The sequence below is a fragment of the Rhineura floridana genome, chromosome 7 (assembly GCF_030035675.1).
Source record: "Rhineura floridana isolate rRhiFlo1 chromosome 7, rRhiFlo1.hap2, whole genome shotgun sequence".
NCBI classification, from domain to species: Eukaryota; Metazoa; Chordata; class Lepidosauria; order Squamata; family Rhineuridae; genus Rhineura; species Rhineura floridana.
Window position 1 is genome coordinate 60,719,342 of NC_084486.1, and position 26,834 is coordinate 60,746,175.

Below are 26,834 nucleotides of genomic sequence, written 5' to 3' on the forward strand. Positions count from 1 at the left end.
AAACAGACAAAAAGATTATTTCAGCACTATTATTTCCTTGATAGCCTGGATGCAAGGCTTTTGCATTGAAAGGAACAGAAAATTGTGTGTGTCATTATTAACTTGCTTCGCATGTAATGCTAAACTAAATCATGGCAGAGCATGAAAAAGCAAGCACGCGGATTTTTTACAGCCTTTTTACTCCTCCTTCAGTCCTTCTGCTGCTATACAACCCAGAGCTAAGCCATGGTTTGGCTTAGCATTAACACTCAAGGCCAGGCTCATGGTTTGTCTCACCCAGAGAAACCAAGAGCAAACCTTGGCTACGATTATGGCCTGGAGGAAGTGGCTTTGGGGTTTTTTTCTGAGTACCTGCAGCTTACTCATTTACACTTAGGTTGCAATCCAATACATGTCTACTCAGAGGTAAGCTCCATTGGGTTCAGTGGGACTTACTCTCAGCCTTAGTCATACAGTTTGGCTTAGCATTACTTACTAACTGAGCCAGACTATGGGAACTGATTTCCCCCCTATTCTCTGTTTAATTAGGCTCATTGCTACTACCATGGTCATGTGCAAGATTATGCAGAGTCTGCAGTAAGTTTGAGTACATGTTCTGGACTCAGGTAAGTGGAACAACTTGAATTCATTAAAACACCTAACATGATAGCGTTTGCTAATTGAGATCCAAGCCTTTGGGTAGTTCCAGATGGCATTTTGATACCGTCGACCACGGTATCTTGTTGAGCCACCTAGAGGGATTGGGGATGGGGGGCACCGTTCTACGGTGGTTCCGTTCCTATCTCTCAGGCAGGTATCAACGGGTAGCATTGGGGGATGAGGTTTCAGACCCTTGGCCTCTCACTTGTGGAGTGCCACAGGGTTCTATCCTCTCCCCCATGCTATTTAACATCTATATGAAGCCGCTGGGAGCCATCATCAGGAGTTTTGGGCTGCAGTGTCACCAATATGCGGATGACACTCAGCTCTATCTCTCATTTAAGTCCTCACCAGAGGTGGCTGTGGAGACCATGTCCAAGTGCCTGGAGTCTGTTAGTGGATGGATGGGCGAGAACAGGCTGAAGCTAAATCCTGATAAGACCGAGGTGTTACTCGTGGGTGATAGGAGAAGGTTAGGAGACATCGACTTGGTGTTTAACGGGGTAAGATTGCCCCTAAAGGATCAGGTCCGCAGCCTCGGGGTCATTCTTGACTCCCAGCTGTCCATGGAAGCTCAAGTTTCGGCAGTGAGCCAGGCAGCTTGGTATCAATTACATCTGATACAGAGGCTGTGACCCTACCTTCCTGTACAGCTTCTCCCGCGAGTGATACATGCCCTGGTCTCCTCTCGCTTAGACCATTGTAATGCGCTCTACGTGGGGTTACCCTTGAAGACGGTCCGGAAACTTCAGCTGGTGCAGAATGCGGCGGCATGCTTGATTACACATAGCCGTCGCCGGGAACACATCACCCCGATGTTGATAGATCTTCACTGGCTACCAGTGGTTTACCGGGCCCAATTCAAGGTGTTGGTATTGACCTTTAAAATCCTATACGGTTTCGGCCCGGTTTATCTAAAGGACCGCCTCCAGTATCACCAATTGAGCCGCCTTACAAGATCAGCCACGCAGGATCTCCTCTCGGTCCCACCGGCCAAAACAGCTCGGCTGGTGCGGACCAGAGAGAGGGCGTTCTCAGTAGTGGCTCCCACCCTCTGGAATTCCCTTCCCTACGATCTTCGACATGCCTCCTCCCTGATGAGCTTTCGATGAGCGTTAAAGACCTGGCTCTTCAGGCAGGCCTACAGGAATTCGAGCTAGATTAGTTGTAATGTTTTAACTGATGTTTTGATGCTAGTTTTAAATTGATGAATATGGTTATTTATTGTAGTGTGTAATGTATTTATTGAATTGTATATTGTATTCGTTGCTGCTGTAAGTCGCCTAGAGTGTCCAAAAATTGGACAGATAGGCAACTAACAAATTAAAGTTTATTATTATTATTATTCAATCACATTCTGGCAGATTCAGGTTGCACAATTAAAGTTGATTTGGCACTCTTGCGCAACAAACCTATTTCCCCCAAAACTGGACTTTTAGAAAGTGTGCGACAACACCTGCTTAATGCAATGTCATATAATTTCCCCATAAACAAATCAGAATGAATACTCAGTAAACAGATCATCTGGAAGCAACGTTAGTCTGGATCCTTTATGCCAAGTGGGCATAAGATTGTCAGTGGGCAGCCACTCCTAAAGAGAAGAAAGGTATTATATAAAACAAGGACCAATTTGGAACTAGCTGTTTATTGGGGGTCTGTCCATTATGTGTTCTATCTTATTTCCATATCTACATCCTGCCCAGCCTCTCCCCAGCCTCTGCGTATCTCCCGCCCTGCTTTTGGCATGTGAAGCCCAGGTAGTGGAGTAATCATAGAGCTCATCCAGTAAGGGTAAGCTTTTATAATGCTCTCTGATCCTCTGGCATATTAAATGTACCTTTAAAGAATCTGTAATAGAGCAGTCCAGTTTTCCCCCTGAAGGCCTGGTGGCTATGGCTCTTGTTTGTCTCTCTGTGTCTGGAGTGAGGCGAAGGCTGCATGAACTGCTCTGTCTTGCTGCAGGACTGTTGTTTCCATGTATTATTCCTAATAAAAAGGAATCTTGTTATTTGTTGAATTAAAATGCTGCCCTTCCAGGGCAGCAAATACAAAAAAGTTAAAACAATGCAATTAATCATAAAATAAAAACATTTTAAAATTTAAAAACAATCACATACCCTCACAGCTAATTATTTCAAAGTTTCCAGGAACAGTATTTTTCAGCCATCAAATGCCCAGGAATGTTTTCAAATTCCTCCTGAAAGTTTATAATGAGGGAGACAGATATACCTCACTGGGGAGGGCATTTTGCAAATGCGGAACTACTACCATGAAGGTCCTATCATGAGTCAATGTCAATTAGCCAGCAGCACCACCACCAACAGGACCTCCCCTGCCAATCATAGGGCCTTAGATGGTTAATACTGAGGGAGGAGCTCTTATGATCCATCTGTCTCTAGTGAGTCCTGACCTAAGAGCAGAACTTGTTCAGGTATGGAAGGCTAAGTAAGCATTCCAGGATGTGCAGATAAAGAGGACATTTATAGATCTCTTTTCAGGGATCTTTCTTACTGTGCCTGCCTTTTCCTTCTTTTTTGTCATTAGCCATGAGGATAGCTAAAAGTGGGGCCTCTGTGGTCAAGGATAGCTTATGCTCTATTTACAAAACTCTGGGCACAAACAATGTGGATATTGATATCTGTGTCAGAAAAAGTTATGTTTCAAGTGATTCAAAGACACAAAGGCCAAAACTGAAAATGAAATGGGTTCCTGAAACAGCTTGCTTATCTCCTCATCCTTAAACTTGCTCCCACCACCACCACTGCACTGGGTAGCTGGCTCTAGATCAGAGGTAGCCATTGTAGTTCTCTCCAGGTGTTTTGGACTCCAAAACCCATAAACTCATTGGTAGAATCAGTTTGCAGGGTATAGTGTTTTCAGAGTGAATTCCTGAAACTTGAGCAAAGCCAGAATCCAACTGCTGAAGCTTAAAGCATTCATCCCAGTAGTTCTGATATTAGTATACTAATGTCACTGGGAAAATACAAATATGTACAGAGTTAAAGAAGTGATGGCTCACATTAGTACTTAAGCCACTCATTAACAAAAGGAAATTTGCCCATTCAAGAAAATGGACTTTAAAAAACCCAAATGGCAGAACAGTCCCAACTCCCTGCTGCCACCTGGTAGAAGGCAGATTGGGCTCTAGGTTGGCATAGGAATCAGGCTGGATGCCAGGTGATGCTGGGTGTGAAACTGGCTTGGAATCCAATGGATCCCAGACCAGCTCAGTCCTTCCTTGTCCTACACTCAGAATGCTCCATTTCAGGGCTTTCTGCTGGTGGTAACTGCACTTATAGGACTTTCTCCTGCCCACACATTCAGTAGAAAGAAGGGGGAGATTTGCACAGAGTGATGCTTGTGTTGCTCTCTTGGCATTGGGAGGCTGGCTAAGCTGGCAGAAGTGAGAAGAGGGATGCCTCCATGTTCCCTTCCCACATGTTTGTGACTAGACCTAAAGGAGCAATAGTTGGTGGTAAAGATTTAATTCTGTTCCCAGACACTTTAAATCCCTGCCGTGTCAGTTTAGACTGACCTTACTGAGAGTTCAAATGTGATTTTTAGCTTTCAGATATAATAATTTGCATCTTTAGCCCACTAAACTCATTGCACAGTTTGATAGCATTGTGCATTAATAACTTGCAGTCATTATTAAGGTATAACCTGAACATTATATAGAAAAGTATCGGTGGAAGCCCTACTACTTCAAAATGGGTGTCAGGAACCATACAGCCTTTTCCTAATTAAGACGCAAAGAACCAGCAAACTGCCTAACACCTAAGAGAGTATTCAAGCCTCATCAGGATCATGCCAACATTTCCACGTCAGTGTTGTGTGCACCCCAATCTCCAAGCAGTGAGAGACTTCCAGGGGTTTCTGTACTTACCCAGGGTTCAGTTTTCTTGGAATGAAGGTCACTGGAGACTGTGGTGTCTTTATGATATATGCTTTATTTTCCCATATATACAAGCTGAGCATTAACACTACAACAGATCTTGCTTCCCCATTAGGTTTCTAGGGGAGTCCCCAAAGCCATAGCCTGGGGTTCAGAACAAGAGCAAGCCTCTCTATGTCTTTTCAGCTCCCAGCTCCATATCCACCCCAAAATCTACTTCCTGACCCAGCCAGGTGAGGCCTACCCTCTTTCCAATGGCAAAATATCTTCTCTTGGCCAAATTGTTAGATGTGTTAATGGGAACACTTGACAGCCCAATCATTCTATAAAAGGAACTGGTTTGATCCGTTCAGCAGGTCTCTCTAATACAGAATTAAAGACTTGGAGGGAGGGAGACATTATCCAAACCAACCCCACAATCCTATAACAGTAGAAATTTTAAACAGAACTTTGGCTCCTTCGTTACATAATTAATATTTCAAAATCCCTCCAAAGTTCTGTATTCCAGAACATTGCTATTTCAGTACTACTGTGTCTCTCCAGTTAATGTGGCAATATTTAAGGCATGTGGTCTAGCTTAAGATAAAATATTGAAAACATTCTCAAGGCTTCTACTGACAGCATATTGGGTAGGAGAAGCCTTAAAATGCCATTTTAATGAATGTGTTTTGTAAATTATCCCTGTACCTTATCATTTCACTTCCATTTTGGAGGAGAGCTGTTTGTTGTTGCACTCCTCCCATCTCCCTTTCATTAAAGGTCATCAGTCAGGAGGATCAATGCTGTTTCAATAGCATACCCAGCCCTGAAGCCAGACTGAAATGGATCTAGATGATCCACTTCATCTAGGTACATCTGCAGTTGGACATAAAAACAAGCCTAAAGTGAGAGACTAGGATGATGTCAGCAGTTTCCAGGAACCCTCTGTGGTGTGAGATTTTGGGAGGGAGATGTATTTGGGCTTGTGCAAGAGCCAGAGTGGATGCATGGAGTCCTGGGTGACAGCCAGGAGGCAGAGAGGAGAGGTGTGTCTGAAGGAGAAGGAATTGATATCAGTTTATATTTATTAGTCTTTTGTATTAATGTAACATTTGTATATGTAACATTGTATGTTTGTTTTTGTAAACATTTGTTTTTGTAAACTTCTTCAAGATTTTTTAATATATTAAAATGGTATACAAATGAACTAACTAAATAAAACAGTGAGCATCACACCCTCCCACAGTGAGGCATTAACTACCCTCTGCACCCACCCAGTCAGTCACTCCCTACTAAATTTCACTAGCCAAAATGGACAAGGGTCAACAGAGCATGTGATTAGCCTAATTCCTGCAAGTGTCCTGTCCACATCCTCAGACTGCAACAATTTAGCAGAAGAAACTTTTCCAGGTATGGAGCAATGTGATTGGTCAAACTTCATCTGATTAATTGTTCACCCTGATTGATGACCTCTATAGGGAGAGAGATGGGAGAAGTTTGGGAATTGGGATGTTGGCCTGTTCTAGATAGGGTAGCAATCACCTGAGAGAGCAGGTATGTAGCTTGGGGGTAATCTTTGATTCTAAGCTGTTGCTGGAGGCACAGGTGGGCTTACTGATGAGAAATGCTTATCCAGCTACGGCCATTCATAGACCAAGAGAATTTGGCCTCAGTGATCCAGGCTTTAAAAATCTCCCAGACAGATTACTGCAATGCACACTTTGTGCCTTGGAAGACAGTCTGGAGGTTGTAGCTAGTGCAGAAGGCTACCATATAGTTACTGTATTGTGCAGCAGAAGACAATCATATCATCTCCATCTTCAGGGCACTGCACTGACTGTCCGTGAGCTACTGAGCCATATTCAAGGTGTTAATTGTACTAGTGTATTAAGCTAAATGAGTACTTGAGAAAGAGCCTTCACCAGTACCTTCAGATCCAAAATTTCAATATGAGGGAGAGGGCCTACTTGTCCCATCAGTAGGAACAGTATGAAGAACGGGGACCTGGGATAGGACATTTCTCCAAGAAGTCCTTCCCAAGGGAAATCAGGCAATCCCCCTCTATGTTTGCATTCAGGAAGCATGCAGTGGCTTTTTAGTATATCCAACCTTTTGTTGTTATGTGCCTTCAAGTCGATTACGACTTATGGCGACCCTATGAATCAGTGACCTCCAAGAGCATCTGTCATGAACCAACCTGTTCAGATCTTGTATGTTCAGGTCTATGGCTTCCTTTATGGAACCAATCCATCTCTTCTTTGGCCTTCCCCTTTTTCTAGTCCCTTCTGTCTTTCCCAGCATTATTGTATTTTCTAATGAATCATGTCTTCTCGTTACGTGTTCAAAGTACGATAACCTCAGTTTCATCATTTTAGCTTCTAGTGACAGTTCTGATTTAATTTGTTCTAACGCCCAATTATTTGTCTTTTTCGCAGTCCATGGTATGTGCAAAGCTCTCCTCCAACACCACATTTCAAATGAGTTGATTTTTCTCTTATCCACTTTTTTAACTGTCCAACTTTCACATCCATACATAGAGATTGGGAATACCATGGTCTGAATGATCCTGACTTTAGTGTTCCATGATACATCTTTGTATTTGAGGACTTTTCTAGTTCTCTCATAGCTGCCCTCCCCAGTCCAGCCTTCTTCTGATTTCTTGACTATTGTCTCCATTTTGGTTAATGACTGTGCCGAGGTATTGATAATCCTTGACAAGTTCAATGTCCTCATTGTCAACTTTAAAGTTACATAAATCTGTTGTCATTGCTTTAGTCTTTTTGACATTCAGCTGTAGTCCTGCTTTCATGCTTTCCTCTTTAACTTTCATCAGCATTCGTATCAAATCATTACTGGTTTCTGCTAGTAGAATGGTATCATCTGCATATCTTAAATTATTGATATTTCTCCCTCCAATTTTCACACCTCCTTCATCTCAGTTGTAGCAAAGACTCTCCTGGTGGTATAACAATTTGACTGATCCTGAGTCAGAAAAGGAATTGATACTTTCCTGCCTCTTTACTACTACTGAACAGAAATGAGCTTCACAGTGTCCAATTTCTATTTTCTTTATGCTGAATCAGCAGATTTTTGCATGATCTAATAGGTCTGTATGGGAAGGAAGAAATACACTAGTGAACATAGGAAGCTGATTTATACTGACTCAGGCTACTGCTCCATCCCACTCAGTATTGGCTGCTTTCACACATGAGGCTAATAGCGCTAGTTTAAGGGATTAAAAAGGTAGCACTTCGTTCCGGATTTCAAAAATCTCTTTCACACTGCAGGACCTCTTGCGATAAGGAACAGTACTTTTTCAGCCGACATAGCAGCATTTCGCGCAACAGTCTTTCACACGCTGCAATGACCAGAGCCTCATTTTCAACCCTCTCCCGTTATACACATGTGCACTGCAGGTCAAGTATCTTGTCCCGTCACCATGAAACCACTCTCCCTTTACCTTCTGCCATATAGTTGAAATGCTGCTATCTGCTATTTGTGTGACAGGGCCGCGCGACAGAAGGGCGGGACCGCACTGCATGCTGGGATGGCTGTTGATAAGGGCGGGAATGCACTGCATGCTTGGATGCCTGTCACGTGAGCAGTGGCAGCTAGTGCAAAAATCCCGCGATCTTCTATTTTCCCAGCCTTGCTATCGGAATTTTTCTGGTATAATTTATTGTGGAAATTTGCACTAAATTTCCACTACATTCCACCAGAATTCTGGAGCTACCCGTTATGTCGTATGAAAGCTCAATTTTTATGTGCAAATTAACAGGAAATAAATCATCAGAATAACGGAATAAAGTGCAGTGTGAAAGCACCCTCAGTCTACTCTGGTTGGCAGGGTTTCATAGAATACTAGGGTTGGAAGGGGCCTATAAGACCACTGAGTCCAACCCCATGCTCAGTGCAGGAATTCAGATAGGGGTTTCTCTCCAACCTACCTGGAGATGCCAGAGATTGAACCTGGGACCTTCTGCATGCAAAGCAGATACTGCACTAGTGAGCCCTGTGGCCTTAGTTGACACCATGAGATTAATCTGAACAGTGTCCTCTATATATTCAGAATGGAAGTAAGCCTCATTGCATTCATCCTTTGAGTTCAACCACTGAGCAACCTTAACTTCCTATTACATCCTAATTCTTTGCTGCTGTGAAAGGATGAACTGTGATATAGGAAGAACTTACTTTTTTTGAGAATGTAGCCCTCAGAGCAACTGTGTAATGCACAAAACTAACTTTAGAAATGATTTTAGGCTTTGCTACTGCAGATTATATGTGGTAGCTTTTAAAAACCTCTCATTCCTAATAAAACATAAATCCTAAACCTGAAGCCCTGAGTAGGAAATAATTGAGAATTCTCTCTGACCTTAAATAAATAAAGCTGAAAATATGTTTTATCTTTTCAACCAACCTAAGACAAAACATCTACATTGTGCACATTGTTTAGGGCAGAGCTTGGAAAAGTTACTTTTTTAAACTACAACTCCCATCACCCCAGCCAGCATGGCCACTGGCTGGGGCTGATGGGAGTTGTAGTTCAAAAAAGTAACTTTTCCAAGCTCTGGTTTAGGGATTGTAAATGCTCTGAACCTGTCAGAAAACAATTCTGTGTCGAGAATGAAGCCTAGAATCCTGTCTTTGCTGTTGTATTTAGTAGACTCCAGAGACAAGTCATTAATTATCCCGAGCAAAGGAAGCCACATTTATTCAATTAAGCTTTCTCATAAAGCTAGCAGTTTGGAAAGCAAAGAAAACATGTAGGCTGAAGACTGTGTTCACACAGATCATAAGAGCATAGGAAGCAGCCTTGCACAGAGTGAGACTATTGTTCCATGTAGCTCAGTAGCACCTAAAGTGGATGGCATCAAATCGCTAGAGTTTCAGATAGGAGTCTTTCCTAGCCCTTCCCGGAGAAGCCTTGCAAGACGTCAGTTTTCAAAATCAGCATTTTTAATTGGCCCTGGAGTTAGACTGGGAGCCAATGAAGATGACGTACTGTTGTAATGTGTTCATAAAACCCAGTCCCTGTTAGTACACTTGCAGCCATATTCGGTATCAACTGCAATTGCTGGAGTGTCTTCAAAGACGGTCATAAATACAATATATTACAGTAATCTATGCAAGATGTTATCAGAGCATAGATCACAGAAGTCCTACTATCTCCATCCAAGTAGGAGCATAGTTGGTGTACCAGCCTAAGCTAGTACAGTAAAAGACGTGTAAGACCACTGAGGACATTTGTGCCTCTGATGACAAAGATGGATCTAGATGCACACCCAAACTATGAAACTGATCCTTGAGAACAGGGGTGGGAAACCTTTTTCAGACTGAGGTCTGCAGTTCTTTCTGGGCAACCTTCCAAGGGGCCACATTTGCATGTAGATGATTGTCCTCTCCAGTATCCAGCATCCTCAGCTTTATTGTGGATAACTTAAAACACAATTATGAGAGCCAGTGTGGTGTAATGGTTAAGGTGTTGGACTACGACCTGGGAGACCAGGGTTCGAATCCCCACATAGCCGTGAAGCTCACTGGGTGACCTTGGGCCAGTCACTTCCTCTCAGCCTCATGAAAACCCTATTCATAGGGTCGCCATAAGTCGGAATCGACTTGAAGGCAGTACATTTACTTTTTAAAAAACACAATGAAATCTTATCTTCTGATTTGTTCCTCCACTGTAGGGATGCATAGTATAAAGGTTAAGGGGCCCAACTCTGGTAAAGCAAGATGATGGGCAGGATGCAATCCTATCATTGACCTGCTTTGCATATAACACTAAGCCAAACCATGGCTTATTGAGAATGAGCAAATGTGCAGGTTTCTAGAGTGAAGATAATTGCTGCTGCGTTGTTCCCCCAGTCCTGCTGCTGCACTACCCAGAGCTAAGCCATGGTTTGGCTTAGAGTTATATCCCAACCTGGGCTTGTGTGTGTGTGTATTCATATTCTTACAAAATGTTATCAACTGATGTAGACATAGGTTGGCTATATTTAAGATAGCCGGCTGTGTGCTGCATAACATTTGATTAGGAGCAATTGTTGTATAAACATAAAAAAAACATTTAAAAGCAATACAGAGCAATTAGTAAAATGACTGGCTACTCAAAAAAATTTAAACAACCTCATAGGATGTCAGCATGAAAAAGCCTTCAAGAGACGCTTGAAAGTCAAAAGCGAAGTTACCTGCCGAATCTCTACTAGAAGAGTATTCCACAGTATAGGACCGGTGACACTGAATGCTCAACTTCTGGAGCATATGCTGTTTCCATTATATTATTTTTGCTGCTGAATTTCTGAAACAAAGGTGTAGTTTACAAACTATTTTTTTATTGCAGTTCTGTGCTGATAGAGAGCACTGAAATAGATTGTGTGATAAGACATGATCCTTATATCACTCCATAAAAGCTTCTAGATCATCTTTTTTTTCTGTTTGCCTTCATGCTGACTTCGCATATTTTTAAGTTCGCTTCCTCCTGACATGGCAGGAACAGGGTCCAACACACAGGAATGTCCTCTTTAACTGGGAAAGTAGCTAGTGTGAATTAAGTACCAGCAGTGCATAGCTATTTGGGTGTAGGAATTAAAGGACGTGTTATCCACCTCAGCTTTTGGCAATACAGCTGTAATTACATAAGCTTCAGTGCAGCTGCTTTTCAAAAGCAGTAGGAATTAATACTGTTTATTCCTAAAGATGCTTTCTGAGAGGATCCAGTTAAGCCTTCTAACACCCTGTTGAGAAAACTAAGTTGTATCCCTATCCTGCAGAAGGAGAAGCGGGTGTGGTGTAGAGAGGCGATTTGTACTACACTATAAAAAAACTGGAGAGGTGGGTGCTTAGAATAAATGGAAATCTCCTGGTATCCAGTTCAAGTACAATAATAAATCAGTTAGAATTGTGACCTCCAGTTCTTTTTAACTCAAGACCAGACCTGGATAGATATACATAAACAGAACACCTTTCCTTGTCATTGCAGAACACTGATTGGCTAGGAATAAAATATATTTTAAAGAGCTCAGAATACCAACTACAATAGAAGAGCAGTGAGGAAGAAAAATCTCCATTTTGCAACAACAACTAATCCAATTTCCATGTTTGTTATTGTTTAATTTTTATCCTGCCCATTCTCAAAAAAACTCAAGGTGGCCAGCCAGACACACACTTTTATCTTCAGAAGAACACTACAACTGATTCAGAAGAACTAAGATATAATGACTAGACCAAAGTTATCCACTGAAGTCTGACTGAGGCTGGGTATGGATTTGAACACAGGTTTCTTCAGGAACATTTTGCTCCCCAAATTGAAAGACAAGGTAGTGCCTTGCCTTTCAGTCCATATTTGGACTGGCAGCTGAATCTTCAACATGATAGCATCCTCCACCACATCTGAGGACTGCAGGCTAGTTCAAGAGGTGCAGGGCAGGCTGTGTGATGCACACAGCTTTGTCTTCCCACAGAGGGGAATGACCAGGGTGGCTACCACTGCTGCACTGCATCTACTCCTACATCCCAATGTCTGCCTCCTGAGACAGCCACCTCAATCTGCCTGATGATAAGCAGCCAAATTCCTGGTCTACGTTCACTGTCTACTGCAAGCTCTTTTTCATGAATATGTGATGGGGGGAAATTGGATCATCTCTCTCTCTGTCTACCTTCTCTCACTTGCTGATAGTCATTTGTTGATTTTTTTTGTATGCCATTGTCCACAAAACTGTCATAATATAAATAAATAGAAATATCAGTGTCAATGTCAATACAGAATATCAATAAATCTCTACATAGTCATAGTAAAAATGGTACGGGGAGAGAGACTCGGCTGCTATCAGGGGAGGCTGTTTCCACCTGCCTTGCCCCACCCTCCAGCCTTCAAATGCAGCTTCTTTTGGAGGACTTTCAGGCCTTTGTGTTGGGCTGTGGGGGTTGGGGGTGATTCTTTATTTCAGCTTGGGGGTTAGTTTTTAAATATTTTTGCTTTGATTTTAAATTAATTGTTGTTGGGGGGTGGGTACCTAGTGTGGTTGTGGGATTTTAGGGTGTTTGGGGTGGTTTTAAGGGTGGGTTCTGGGTGGTTGTAAGGGTGGGTGGCCTGCCTGAGTTGTGGACTCCAGCGTCAGGGGCATGTGTAAATCGGGGGGGGGAGTGATGGGAGGAGGGTGAGAGGCGAAGGTATAACGAGGCTGGGAGGCAGATGCTGGTGGAGTGCTAGAGGCAGGCCACGTCAGGTAAGAGGAACTAGGGAGAGATACATAATATCTGTCCCTTATCTGGGCCTGCCCAAGACCGAAAGATAGCTGGGGGATGCGGGACTCCATGTTCTAACCTTCGGTTGCTGCTGTGCAATGCCAGCTCCGTTGCCCAAAAAACATCTCTCATCCATGACATGATATTGGATGAGGGCACGGACCTGGCATGCATTACGGAAACCTGACTGGATGAGGCCACTGCTCCCATCCTTGAGGCCATGTGTCCAGCTGGGTTCCTATATGCGCAGCAGCTGAGGGTTGGAAGTCAGGGAGTGGGAGTAGCAGTCATCTATCAGGGGTCCCTGGGTCTCACCAGACCTCCTCTCCATGAGACCAAGGTTGCTGATTGCATGTACTGGAGGTTGGGCCCAAAAGGCAGCTTAGGGATTCTGCTCGTGTACCGCCCACCCCGCTGCACGATGGTATCCCTGGCTGAGGTGCTGGAGGTGGTCTCGGATGTGCGGGTGCAATCCCCAAATTTGCTGGTGCTGGGGGATTTCAACGTACATGCTGAGGCCATCCTCACAGGGGCACCTCAGGATTTCATGGAAACCATGGCTTCCTGGGAGCTGCACCTTATTTCCACGGGGTCCACCCATGTAGCTGGTCATGCACTTGACCTTGTGTTTGTCTCGGGAGAGGAGGGGAGTGATCTGAAAATGGGGGCTACACCTCTTACCCCCTTGTCATGGTCAGATCACTACTTGGTGAGAGTAGACCTTTTGATGCCACACACCGTCTGCGGGGGTAAAGGACCAATTAGGATGGTCCGCCCCAGGTGCTTGATGGATCCTGATGGATTCCTGAATGCGCTTGGGGACTTACTGGAGCCTGCAGACGGCCACTCGGTCGAGACCCTGGTGGTGGAGGAGTGGAATAAGGCGATCACTGGGGCATTAGACCGGGTGGCTCCGAAATGCCCTTTCCCCCTGAATAGAGCTCAGACAGCCAAACTGGTGAGGACTAAAGAGAGGGCTTTTTCAATTGTGGCCCCCACCCTGTGGAACTCCCTCCCAAATGATCTCCGCCATGCCTCTTCTATGATGAGCTTCCACCGGGCCTTGAAGACCTGGCTCTTCAGGCAGGCTTTTGGGGTGGGTTAGATTTTATCTTCATTGTTTTTAGATTTTTAATGCCTACGTATTGTATGCCTATGTTGTACGTCGCCCAGAGTGGCTGGACAGCCAGCCAGATGGGTGACTAATAAATTCAATAAATAAATAAATACTACTAAACAAATTAATTCCTATTTAAATGTACACTCACTGAAGATTTTCACTAAGAACAGCAGCCTGTGCTTCTCATCAGTCAGTTCCCTCTTTCTATAAACAAGTGTTTTGCTGTCTGAAATGACCAGCTCCCTTCAAAGTTTGCTACATTACTGCCCCAAATAATCTATTCAAGCTTCTCATTTGTAATATATTCCTTGGAACAGGAAGCACAACTTTTAAATGGTTTATCTAAGCGTAAATGCAGTTTCAAAAGGTTGGAAGGTAAGGGTTAATCAAATATCCCATCAGGACAACCACATTTAGGCTTCAAAAAACCCTATTTTAGGCAGGGAAAGGAAAGGTCTTCCCATGTTACATCTTTAGGCTTGGGAAAAACTTTCCTATTGACTTCAATAGGAAACTTTTTTCAAACTTAGTTGCAGCTCTGGGGGAAGGTTGAAGCCAGGAGACTGCTGGGTGGATGGAAGGCGTCACAACCAGCCTGTGGGCCAGCAGCAGGGATGGGATCTGTTGGCCGCTGCCAGTTTGAAAGCATTCCATTGACCTAACAGGCTAGTATCAATTCAAGTCCATTCTTTGTCCACTAACCACTGTTTTTACTAATCCATTTTCCCCCTCACAAAAATATTAATATTGATATATTTTAAAGGAAATATTGATGTTTTGAAATGAAATATCAATATTTTGAAAGGAAATATTGATAAATTAAAGGAAATATTGATACAGATTGTTCTTAATATCAATATTTTTAATAATCCATTTTCAAAAATAGCCACAGAAAATCACCACATAAAAATCCAATCTGCAACAGTAGAGAATAAGCAAATTAATGGGAAATTCAGTACCAAATCTGAATTGGGTGGAATTCTAGAACATTCCTAGCCAGCAGTACCCCATGCTTGTTTTAAATGCTAATTACAAATAGAGACCTGTGAGGAACTTGCAATAGGTAAAAGTTTGTACTGTAGCTGGATTCCCCCCCCCCAATCTACTACCAGCTACCGTGTGAAAGAAGGAGAGCGAGGCAAGTAAGCAAAGAAGACCTCATCGTCTGCTCCAGCTGGACTGTTCCTACCCACCTTCCCAACTGCCACAAACTGCCACAAACATGATCCTTTGGAAGGATCATGATGACTTGCTAAGTTTTCGATGTTGTTTTATTGTGATTATCTTAATATATATTTTATTCACCTTATAAACTGCCTTGGGGGTATTTGTATCCTTAAATGTGGGGTGATGATTATGATGATAGAAAGCTGTCTAAAATGGGTTATGCTTTTGGCACAGTGGCCATTGATTAAGCATTGAACTAGATATATAGTGGAGTGATTACACAGTTGTATCAGCCTGTGCTGAATTCTGCACACATCCACTATCTACAGTCTCAACAAATCAATTTGGACTTATGAACTGTTCCTCTTTTTATTTTTCTCTATTCAACTGACCTGAATTTCTTGTTTAATTTTATTTTTATTGGCATTTTTGAATAGTAGTACTCTTAGGGATGTTGAATATTCACCCTAGAGTATCAATACTATTAGGCAGTACATAAGAACATAAGAACATAAGAAGAGCCTGCTGGATCAGGCCAGTGGCCCATCTAGTCCAGCATCCTGTTCTCACAGTGGCCAACCAGGTGCCTGGGGGAAGCCCGCAAGCAGGACCCAAGTGCAAGAACACTCTCCCCTCCTGAGGCTTCCGCCAACTGGTTTTCAGAAGCATGCTGTCTCTGACTAGGGTGGCAGAGCACAGTATCCAACCAATGTGTCCTGTCAATGCAAGGATTTCTGCAAGTGCAACAGTACTTCCCCCCTTCCTCCCTCCATGCCTCATGCCCACCCTAAATCTGCTCCAGAGGGTTGAGGAAACTCTTAGATCAGATGTAGGGGGGAGGAGAGGTGGGGAAGTCTCTTTGCACAAGTGCAATTGCTTGTGCTAACAGCATCAGGACTTAGTGCTACTTTGGATACAACCCTGTTATGGTCATGCATTGCTATAAAATGCAAATATAGTTTGGCACTGGACCCCAGGGATTAAGCAGAGAAATAATATCTTCATTGTAGTGAACTGTATGCCAAGATTACAGCATGCAGAATTTATAGCTTGTGCCCATCAGAGTTTGATCTAAACATATGCTGCTCTTTCATACTTATTAAAAATCTGTTGCAAACCAAGCATAAAACATGTTTTAGCACTATAAAGGAATGCATCATTATATATTTTATACCACAGGGGACTTATTTTATTTGAAGATAATGCCTATATTTTGGAGCCATTGGAAGGTACTACAAATGAACATATAATCTACCAAGCAAAGAACCTGCAACTAGCCCTGGGCACTTGTGGCCATCATCCCAGCATCTCAGGCATTGCACTGGAGAATGTCACACGGTCTGTCCAGACATTTACTAGCAGGGTAGGTGGAAACTGTACTTTTCTCCATGTTTTAGACAAATCTGACATCAAGTCTCAAGATCAAGCTGGGTTATTTTATACATTGTGCCATTCTTGTAAATGTGTTTGCATCCACTGTTTATTTTCCCATGTATTTTTGTTAATCTTTCTCATCAACTATTCCAGCCAGTTTGCTCCCACTTCAGTAGAGTTTCTAAACAACATTTTTTTTCAGCTAAAGGTTTAGGTAAGTCCCCATAATGTTTAATGTGTAAATATCTCATGGCAGGGATGGAGATCCTGTGCCCTTAACTCCCATCAACCCCATCCAGCATGGCCAACGGTTATGGATGATGGGAGCTGTAGTCTAGCAATATCAGAAAGGCCACGGGTTCCCAACCTCTGTTTATGCAAATGAGTTATCTCTCATTCCTTTCCCCTCCTCATTTGTTGAATTCTTTCTGAGAGCTAGCTGATAAACATGCTGGTGGTGACATTATTCCTCCATGTGTTGCAGTTGTAGTAACAAACTGCAAATTTAAGAACAGATTTTGGCTCTTCCAAGGAATGAAGAATATAGGTAGCTCTGCTATTAAAATATTATGAATGAACCAGTAACTTACACTTGTAAAGTATCATAGGTGGAATAGGTTTTCAACATTTCCCCCGTTTGGTATATCATTTTGCAGCTGGTTTTGTATAAAGGGCAAATACACTTGAATCAAAATGCATATCTAGATAACCTAGATATCTAGGTTGCATATAATGAAGTGGGAGGGAGTTTTGGCAGATGGAGCAAATACCACCACAAATTCATATACACATTAACTTAGCATTAAAGAGTGGGTTGTATAAGTCATCAGGGAATAATGTGGTAGCAGAAATTTGTCTATAGTACTTATTGCATGAGAAATATTACAGTACATAAGGCATATTGGCTATGTAACCCAGTTGTCATTTTTATTATTCAAAAGAGATAAACCAGCCCAGGCTATTATTTATGTTCATGGGCTGTTGTTTATATGATGGAACAATTGTATTTGCATTGGATTAATATTAAAAAGTAATTTCCAAATATTGTTTGATCCTTACTACATTCTTCTAAAATCCATTTTACCACTGTATGTGTTACTGCTATATCAGTAGGTATGTGAACTGTTCATTAAAACTAGAAGGCTTCTTCAAGAAACGTGCATAGGGATGTGCTCCATATAAGAGTAACCAATCTATGAAAACCATTTCTAAATTTAGAGAGCCAAGAGCAGTATACAGTATAAATATGTATAAACATGCAGGGCTGGTTCTAAAGGGCAGCCAGGTGGGGCACTGGCCGAGGGCCCCTAGGGCTACAGGGGCCCCTCTGGGGCCCCTGCGCTCCCCTTCCGCAATCTGCGGCAGGAGCTTTAGAGCCGCCCGCCATTCCCCTGCTTCACCTACCTTTTTCTCTGCTGGTTTTTTGCAGCTGCGCACGTTGCATGCGCAGGCTTGCCATCAATCAAGATGGCAGCCGAGGTTTCCCTAAGGGGCTGAAGCCTCTGCTGCCATCTTGGTTGATGGCAGCAATGCATACATGTAGCACGCATGCTGCCACCAACCAAGATGGCGGCAGAGGCTTCAGCCCCTTAGGGAAACCTCGGCCGCCATCTTGATTGATGGCAAACCTGCGCATGCAGTGTGTGCCACCGAAAAAACAGCACAGAGAATGGTAAGTAGAATGGGGGAATGGTGGGCGGCTTGGGATCTCCTGCCCTGCGATTCACGGTACCAATCCTGCAGCGAATCGCAGAAGGGGAGTGCCGGCGCCTGGGGCAGGCTGGTGCCCAAGGACCCTGGCATGCCTGGGGCCGGCTCTGTAAACATATTTAACATGTATAAACATGACAAATTCTATGCCAACATAATATATGGGCTGGATCCAGACTTTGCTCCCACCAGCACTTTGTTGCTTCCCCCCCTGCCTGCAGCCCTTAGCACCACTTCCCAGACTGTTCTGGAAGGTCAGGGGACAGAGGTAGTGCAGTAGGCTGCACTGGGGGGGGGGAGAATCAGCTGAAGTTCCCTCCTCCCCTCCACCTGTGGGATCCCTGTGCTGAATAAAAGCCTTTAATAGATGGAAGGAGCCTCTCCCATTTAGTGAAGGTGAAGTCTGGATCCAACCCTGTATATTTAAACTTCCATTCATACAGATTCTGTACTGAATATGTTCCAAAGAGTAAAACTTTTTCCCCCACATTCAAATATTATATGGTGTAACTAGGGCACCGTAATGAAAGGAAAATAGCTGTTTTCCTTTTATTGGGGGGGTTGATTTTTAATCTTTTCCTCCAATTTTTTATAAGAATCTTTCAAAAGTGCATTTCAATGTGCAGTGGGGTACTGGTCAATAGAAATTTGTGGTCTAAAAACAGTTGTTTTTTCTTATCTATGTCCTTGTACCTATAATGTGTGAGTTATAGAGCAGCAAGTTGTATATAATACAACTACATATTCTTGTTCAGATAGCTGGATGTACTCAGATGCCTGTTTTAGTTCCTATGGCCCACAACGCTTTCCTTCTCTTGTTAGTAGTGGCACTTGATATGCACACAGGTCCTTCAGCGATTAAGCTCCTACATTTAGATAAATGGAAAGCACTTTCTCCAAGCAGGGGAACTTCACTGTATCAGAAGACTCCACAATAAATCCTAGCACATGAGACAAAACAAAGACAATTTTGGCAAGACCACAAATAAATTCAGCAGATTGTTAAAAAAGGCTTCAGAAAGTGGATATTTTTTTCTAAACTGATCATCTCTGCTTGGTTCAGCTCCGCTGGTAAAATCAGAATTTCAAGAAGCATGCAGTAACCACTTTAAAATCTGATTACATGAAGAGGTGATCATCGATAGATTTCAACCACATGATTAACTCAACATTAGTTCCTTGCAGCATTACTTAGAAATCTCAGGAAGTGGCAATGTTCAAAGACATGTTGTTGGAACTGCCAACAATTACCTCTTCGTGTGCTTTCAGCCATTGTGGAATAAGCTTCTCTGAAGCTATAGTTCCTGCTTATCTGTTCTGACACTAGATTAAATAAAAAGAGTCCTGAAGAGACAAGTTAAATAATGTGCTAGTGAATGTGCTGTTTTTTCTTTGCATTCATATAATTTGTAAATATGTTATTTTGCTTAATTATTTCATTTTTTTAAAAAAATACAATCTTGGATGAATGAAGAGTTGATTGCACTATGATAGTTGTGCTATGCAAGCAGAGAGAAGTGATAATTAGATGTATTTTAGAAACAAATGGCCTATCTAGGAAACACACCCTCCAGGCAAGTCATGAAACAGATTAATAACGTTAATCAGACACAAGTTCAGAAGCTTACATGCTAACTGCTAGAGCTTTTTTGTCCCACATGGTTTTATTTTGAAGTAGTGTAAAATGCTGCTCATTTGGTTGTTTGTACTTTCTGTGAATATGAATCCTGAGTGTTTCTCAAAATGTCACTACTGTGGACCTTTGAGCCAAGTAGGGATGTTTGTCTTCTACTTTCAGTCAGCTGGCTGAGAGCTTAATAATGGTTTGATTAGAACATGATTTAAGCCCTGTGTACAAGAGGAGGTAGAAGGAAAGGCCAATAGGGCCAGTTATCTCCCTCCCCCCCAAATAGCCCTGGGAATTATACTTAGTCATGATTTAGCATTGTTCCCACTGGGACATTCTAAAAGTAGAAAGAAACACCATTGGACTGCTCAGGCAGTTTCACTGCCACTTTAATTAGCAGCAAAACTTTTGGGGGGTGCTAAGGGAGGGAAAGAGAACCGTTGACCGCCTCGTTTGGAATGCTAAGTTGCCCAACTCCAAAAGTCATGAAATATTCTCGCCACTTTTATGGGGGAAAATGGGCATGGAGTGTTCTGTCCTGTTTTACTACTGATGCAACAGCTTGCAGGAGAACCAAGAGATTCAAATTTAAACATTAAAAAGCTCCTATGTGTTTAGTACCCTTGACAGGAGGTAAATATGTGCATATTTTTGCAGGACATGAACATTGATGAATGAACTATTTAACAAAGAGTATCTCAACAATGCACAAACAAATCTTCTTATTAAAATTTGCCTGGAGACTCAGATTTAGAGTCTCAGACTGGCTCAGTTTGTTAGAAATGCCCTACAAGAATCTAGAATTGGAAAGCCAATCTGGGCTACAGTGCACTAAATTGGATGCTATTTGTTTAAATCCAGAAAAATCCATAATTATTTAGCATGATGAGCCAAAACATCTAACTCAAATTTGATAGTTCATCCCTCTCCCAACTTTTTCCACACTTATAAAATAGTCGTGGCAAGCTTGTATAAAACATCCTGGCACCATCAGTTATTTCACATATGAGCAACCCATGACCCATGGACGTTTTCTGTGCAGCCCACCAAGCCCCGGAAAGCCCTGCCCACTTTTCTCCACTTACCAACTGATCAGCCATTAGCTGGGCAGCAGAAAAAAGACTGCTGTTCCCACCCAGTGGCATCTGTCCCTTGTCTTCCCACCATCACATGTAGCCCTTGGGGACCAAAAAGGTTGCCCACCCCTTGACTACTGCACAATGGTAGCACCAGAGCATTTAATACTTTCCCAATATAATAAGGCTGATCTGTCCTTCATATCTTAATCTCTGTATACTTTTTCACCTTCATGTACCCTGCTCTAGGGTACCATGAAGAATGGGTAACAAAGTGTTGCATCCAAAGTAGCACTAAGGAAGGCATCAGTACAAGGATTTCCATTTCAACAATGCAACTTCCCCCCTGCTCCCCCTGTGCACCTCCTAAATCTGTTCAAAGGATTCCTCCAACCCTCTGGAGCAGATTTGGGGAGAGCGTGGAGAGTGTGCAGGGGAGGAGAGGGGGGAAGTCCCACTGCACAAGTGGAAGTGCTTGTGCTGTTGAGACACATGAGTTGGATACCACCTAATTTTTTTTTTTAATTTAAAAAATATTTCTCTGTTCAGTTATTTAAGGCAAGGATGTGCAGAAAGTAGATCTGAATCTGCTGGTACATCTCTGTGTGATCTGACTCTCAGTTATTTTGTAGCAACAAAATGAATCCCCAGACCTAAGTTATACAGCTGAAATGAAGAAATCTTGGGGTAACCAAGAGTGGATTTTTGCACAAAAGGACTGCGATATCCATTCAGTTCTGGTGTTCAGAACAAATTCCTGGGCTCAGAATTCTATATTTCTAAGTTAATGTCTTTTGCACCAGGCTCAGATCACTGGATCTTGGAGCTGCAGTAAAAAAACAAAATAGACCCCACCCCTGACTTAAGGCATGTGGAAGTGTAATCACTTGTTGCCCTTTAATGACTTGTCTTGTAATGACAAAAGTCCATTTTAGTTTCTGAAGATAGGTGTGAACATAGCATGAAAATAAGCATGTTTAAGCAAACACTGACCTGATGATCCTTACAGGATGAACCATAGACTACACTTCAGTGCTTTTGCAATTTGCATATCTATACAAATACCAGAATGACAGAGTGTATCCATGTATTATGGCTGCAGTGACTATCATTATGTCAGTCTTGTATACCATATGATGGCATACAAGACTGACATGTTGATCCTGAAGACTGTTGCACTTGTTGCACTGCAGTGTTAAAGTGTGATGGGCCCAGGACATTATACAGCATCATGGCTGAAGCTAAGGTGATTTGGGTGTCGTCAATGAATGGGAACCTGAGAACCTCATGTATGCTGCAACTGTTGGTTCTGACATGATGACTAACTATGGTTTACCCATAGTTCCATGATGGAAGAAAGGTGCGATGCAAATTTAATAAAATGTATATATAAAATAATTAAATACTATTATTTATTTATTATTATTTGATTTATATCCTGCCCTTCCTCCCAGCAGGAGCCCAGTGATATTTAATCACTATTTATTAGTGATATTTAAATGATTTTATAATATAGCACTATTATAGGAAATCGATATCTAAAGACCCAGGTCTCCTTGAAATGCCACAGCATTCATCTGATCTCTCTGCTTTGTGTCTTAATCTGTATTTTTAGTTTAATTATGTTTTTAGCTGGCTGTTTTTCTTACCTGCCCAAATCTGATTTTATTGTTTATTTGTTATTGTGGATTGTGATATTGTTTACTTGCTTTTATTGTGGATTTTATTGTTTTTAGCTGTAACTGACATTGTTTTATGGGAAAGAAACTACATAAATATAAACAAACAAATAATATCTTTGTTTTGATAGCACAAGAGGGAAGCCCTGAAATCTACCAAGTATGTGGAGCTCATTATTGTGGCTGACAATCGAGAGGTACACAAATTCTAAAGTTAAAACTGTTAAGAAATATATTGGCAAGAAGGTTATCTAAACATCACATAGTGGAATGAAATGTCTTTAAAATGTTTTTGTTTCCTTTGAGAATGGAAGAAATTGGAAACAGACTTTATTGTACTCAGGTTGTTACTTTGTTGTTGATTATTATATTAAAAACAACTATAAATAATAATAATATATTACTATTACAACTGCTACTGCTACTATTGAGTGAGGAGGAGTAACCTATTCATGATAATCTCCATCCATTTATGAGAAGAAACATTCATGCTAAATACAGTATTCCACTCTCTGTCTCCTTCTGTGAGAAGTTTTGTTTGTTTTTTCATCGCGTGGTGGCTTATACTGGAAGAGGGTGAGGCGTAGGTCAGTGTCAGGGCACGTGCATTGAATACAGGCTCAATCCCTGACATCTCCAGTTGAAAGGATCTCACGTAGCAAGGTTGGGAAAGACTTCAGCCTGAGATCTTGGAGACTCAGGGCAGTTACCATAGATAGTACTAGGCTAGATGGACTAATAATCTCAGTAGCACAAGACAACTTTGTATGTTCATCTTTTCTGGTTGTCAGCATTAAATTTCTGGTTACCACTGACAGCTTAGAGACCATAGTTGTGGACTTCTGTACATGCATTATATTGTATTAAGTGAACAGTAGTGCACAAATGAGCTACTCAAATGAATCAAGCTGCAACCAAGTCCAAGAACTGTGAAGTAGAAACTTTACTGATGTGTGCTTTTGGTGTATTTTTTTTCTTTTGTTTTGGTGTGTAGGGTATGGATAAATTTGCCAATTTCAGTTTATTTCAGTTTCTTCTTTTTCCAATTTTATTTATTTATTTATTAGATTTATAACCCTCCCTTCCTCCCAGTAGGAGCACAGGGCAGCCAGCAAACAAAAGCACTAAAAACATTAAAACATCATAAAAACAGATTTTAAAATACATTACAGTAAAACACCCTTAAAAACATATTACAATAAAACATCTTTAAAAACATCTTTTTTAAAAAAACATTTTTTTAAAAAAAGCTTTAAAACCATCTTAAAAATTCCAACACAGACGCAGACTGATGTAAGGTCTCTACTTAAAAGGCTTGTTGAAAGAGGGAGGTCTTCATTAGGTGCCCAAAAGATAACAGAGATGGTGCTTGTCTAATATTTAAGGGGAGGGAACTCCAAAGGGTTGGTGCCACTACACTAAAGGTCTGCTTCCTATGTTGTGTGAATTTTAATTTTAAGTTCAGTTCACACCATTTTTAGCACTTTGTAAACTTTTTTAAAAAGTTCACATGAAAATTTGTATGTATTTTTGCCTACATTTTTCTTACAGCATGCATTTTTGCAAGCAAATTTCACTAATATAATGCATATTTCTATGTTTTGCTATTATATACATTGTTGTGCACGCTTTTCCTTAATATATCCCTTTTTTGGTACACATTTTTTGGTTGGAGATTTGAATCACAAAATTCAGAGAGGTTAATTTCAAAGGATAACTACATTTCAATTTGCATATTGGTTTGGGAAGTGTTAATTAGTTAGGCTTACATTAAAATGTGAACTGAACAAATTTCTCGCCTGTCCCTAGTAGGGGAAGCTGTGGCCTAAAGTTCTAGAGTTAGAACTGGGGAAGAAGACATTGTGATAAGATTGCCACACTAATTCATTTCTAAAAGGAGAGGTGCTGAACGCTATGCTCTAGAAGGCCTGCTCTGGAAGTCCATTTTTCGCCTTGGCTGAATCTAACTGTAATGGAAATACTTTCCACATATGCTCAGAAACCCTCTTGCTTTATTATTATTATTTCACATATTCTAGATCAGTAAACTAGTAATGAAAATAAGTTCCACAGGTGACCTCACGTTTGGGGGGCTCAGTTTTGGTAGATATTGGCTCAGTGTTTTTTTTCTTCACATATACAATTCTTTTAGAAGGGACATCCTATATGTATAATGCTGTCCCTGATACTACAAAGTCCTCCAACAATTCTGCTTTCCACAAAGTCCCTACAGTAATTTGCTTCAAAACAAGAGAAAGGGGGGGAAAGAGAAATCCCATCCATGAATCTCTTAATTCATATTAATGAATTGCACATGGATCCAGGGGACAAGATTTTTGAATGCTTGGAGCTACATTGCATTTATTTAATTTTGACCCCAGAGAACTATAATTATGACTGGCTTGCATAAATAACACCATTTTGTGGTGTTGATTCTTCTGGTACAATTTGCCAGTTACTGAATTAAGCAAGATTGCATAAATTGCTGAGCATTTGCAAAAGACCTTCAAAACAAATAGACGAGACAGATGGCTGAAAGTACCTCAACTTGCTGAAGTGCAACCAAAACTGAAAAACCTTGTTTTGAAACATTTTCCCATTTGCATTCCCCCTCATTCAAAATGACAGACTTTACCTCTTGAACACCTCTGGCTGAATAGCAGAATTGCTTTCTTCCTGTGGCAGAGAGAAAGCTAAAAGAACAGGCTTTCTCTTTGTACATTAAGATGGGTTCCAGAGAGACAGCTGTGTGGGAGTAGGGGATTTTTGAGAATCCCCCTTTTTTGTTATTAGAAAAACTATATCCCTACACACAATGTGAGCTTGTTTTAAGGCATATGTGAGTTCTATTGCAGGCAACAAGAGCTTGCCTCTGGTCCATTTTGTATGTAAACCCAGATGTCAATTAATGCCTTCTTGGTGAAGGCAAATAATGCCTGCAGATAACGAATATAATACAAATATTGATGATTCAGTGTTACTTCAATATTTCTTGTAGTTTCAGAGGCAGGGCAAAGATGTGGAGAAAGTGAAGCTGAGGCTAATAGAAATTGCAAACTACGTTGACAAGGTAAAGTGCTTGAACAGAACAGTGATAGCTTCTGCTGCTGTGGATTAGACTACTTTGTAAAGATTGCAATTCTGCTGTTACTGAAGTCAGCCCCCATTGAGAGCACACGTGTGGAAAAGTGGTATATAATTATCATAAATAAATTAGACACAGTTTAATGGAGAACACGCTTACAGCCTAAATCCTACAAATCGCTGCCAGATCTCAAGTGTCTTCTAAGCTAAGTAGTCGCAATGTTATGAGGGAGAGAGGAAACAAAAGTGGAAATATGCAAAGGCTGGTACACACACACCCATGTAGGGAGGCAAAGCAAACAAGATTATCCTACTTGTGGCCATATGAATGGCATGGCCAATATTTCCATTCCTTTGGTAAATGTGGCAAAATGTGATTAAAGGACAAGATAAGTCAGGTTAGTGGCCCAAATTCATGCAGCCTTATTTCAATGTGAATATAGGCTTTTACATTATAGAACTAGAAGACATATTCTAAGCAGGGCTGGCATCAAAGGGCAGCCAGGTCAGGCCCTGGCCAAGGGTCCCTGAGGCCCAGAGGGGCCCCTGAAGAACCCCTCTTTAGGGTGGGAGGGTAGTACTGCTGATCCACGATCTGCAGCAGCGTTGACTGCTGACACTGCCTCAGATCAGAGAGGGAGTTCCCAGGAACCCCATCAAAACAGTGAGGGCTTCAATAAGCACACACACACACCCCACCTACTTCTCCCATCTCTGTGAAGGATGTGCACGCTGTGCATGCATGCTTCCCATCAACCAAGATAGTGGCAAGGGCTTCCCTATGGGGCTGATGCCCCCACCACCATCTTGGTTGATGACAGGCATGTGTGCATGTCATTCACGTAAAATTATGCAAGAGGTAGGTGGGGCATGCAGGCACGCCCAGGGCAGGCTGGTGCCCAAGGGCCCAGTCATGCCTGGTGCCAGCCCTGATTCTAAGGCAGGAAACTAACCTGGAGTCAAGTAATTAGCACTTTATTCTGGGAGTAGAAGAGTGTGAGAAATGTGTCAACTTGTCCAAACTATAGGGCTTGTGTGTATGTTTCTTTTGAGTCTTTTTCAGTGGCTTGCTAGCCAAGAGTAGACCTTGATATACTATAGTAAAACTTTTTTTAGGAAATCAAATCATGACCTAGATTGTTATAATAAATAATAATAAATTTAATTTCTTCGTCACCTATCTGGCCAATGGCCACTCTAGGCGACTTACAAAATTGTTAAAATACAATTGATAAAATAC

General features: G+C 41.7%; 1 protein-coding gene across 6 annotated transcripts in view; it reads left to right on the plus strand.

Annotated features, from left to right (window-relative positions):
* The window catches only part of ADAM12 (ADAM metallopeptidase domain 12), a 396,536-nt gene that overhangs the window by 233,571 nt on the left and 136,131 nt on the right, over positions 1-26,834 (plus strand). For all 6 annotated transcript variants that reach the window (XM_061635685.1, XM_061635687.1, XM_061635688.1 and 3 more), the window contains 4 exons: positions 529-605; positions 16,224-16,407; positions 22,642-22,707; positions 25,509-25,580. In XM_061635685.1, the coding sequence (XP_061491669.1) occupies positions 529-605; positions 16,224-16,407; positions 22,642-22,707; positions 25,509-25,580 (399 nt within the window). The remainder of the gene's footprint in view (positions 1-528; positions 606-16,223; positions 16,408-22,641; positions 22,708-25,508; positions 25,581-26,834) is intronic.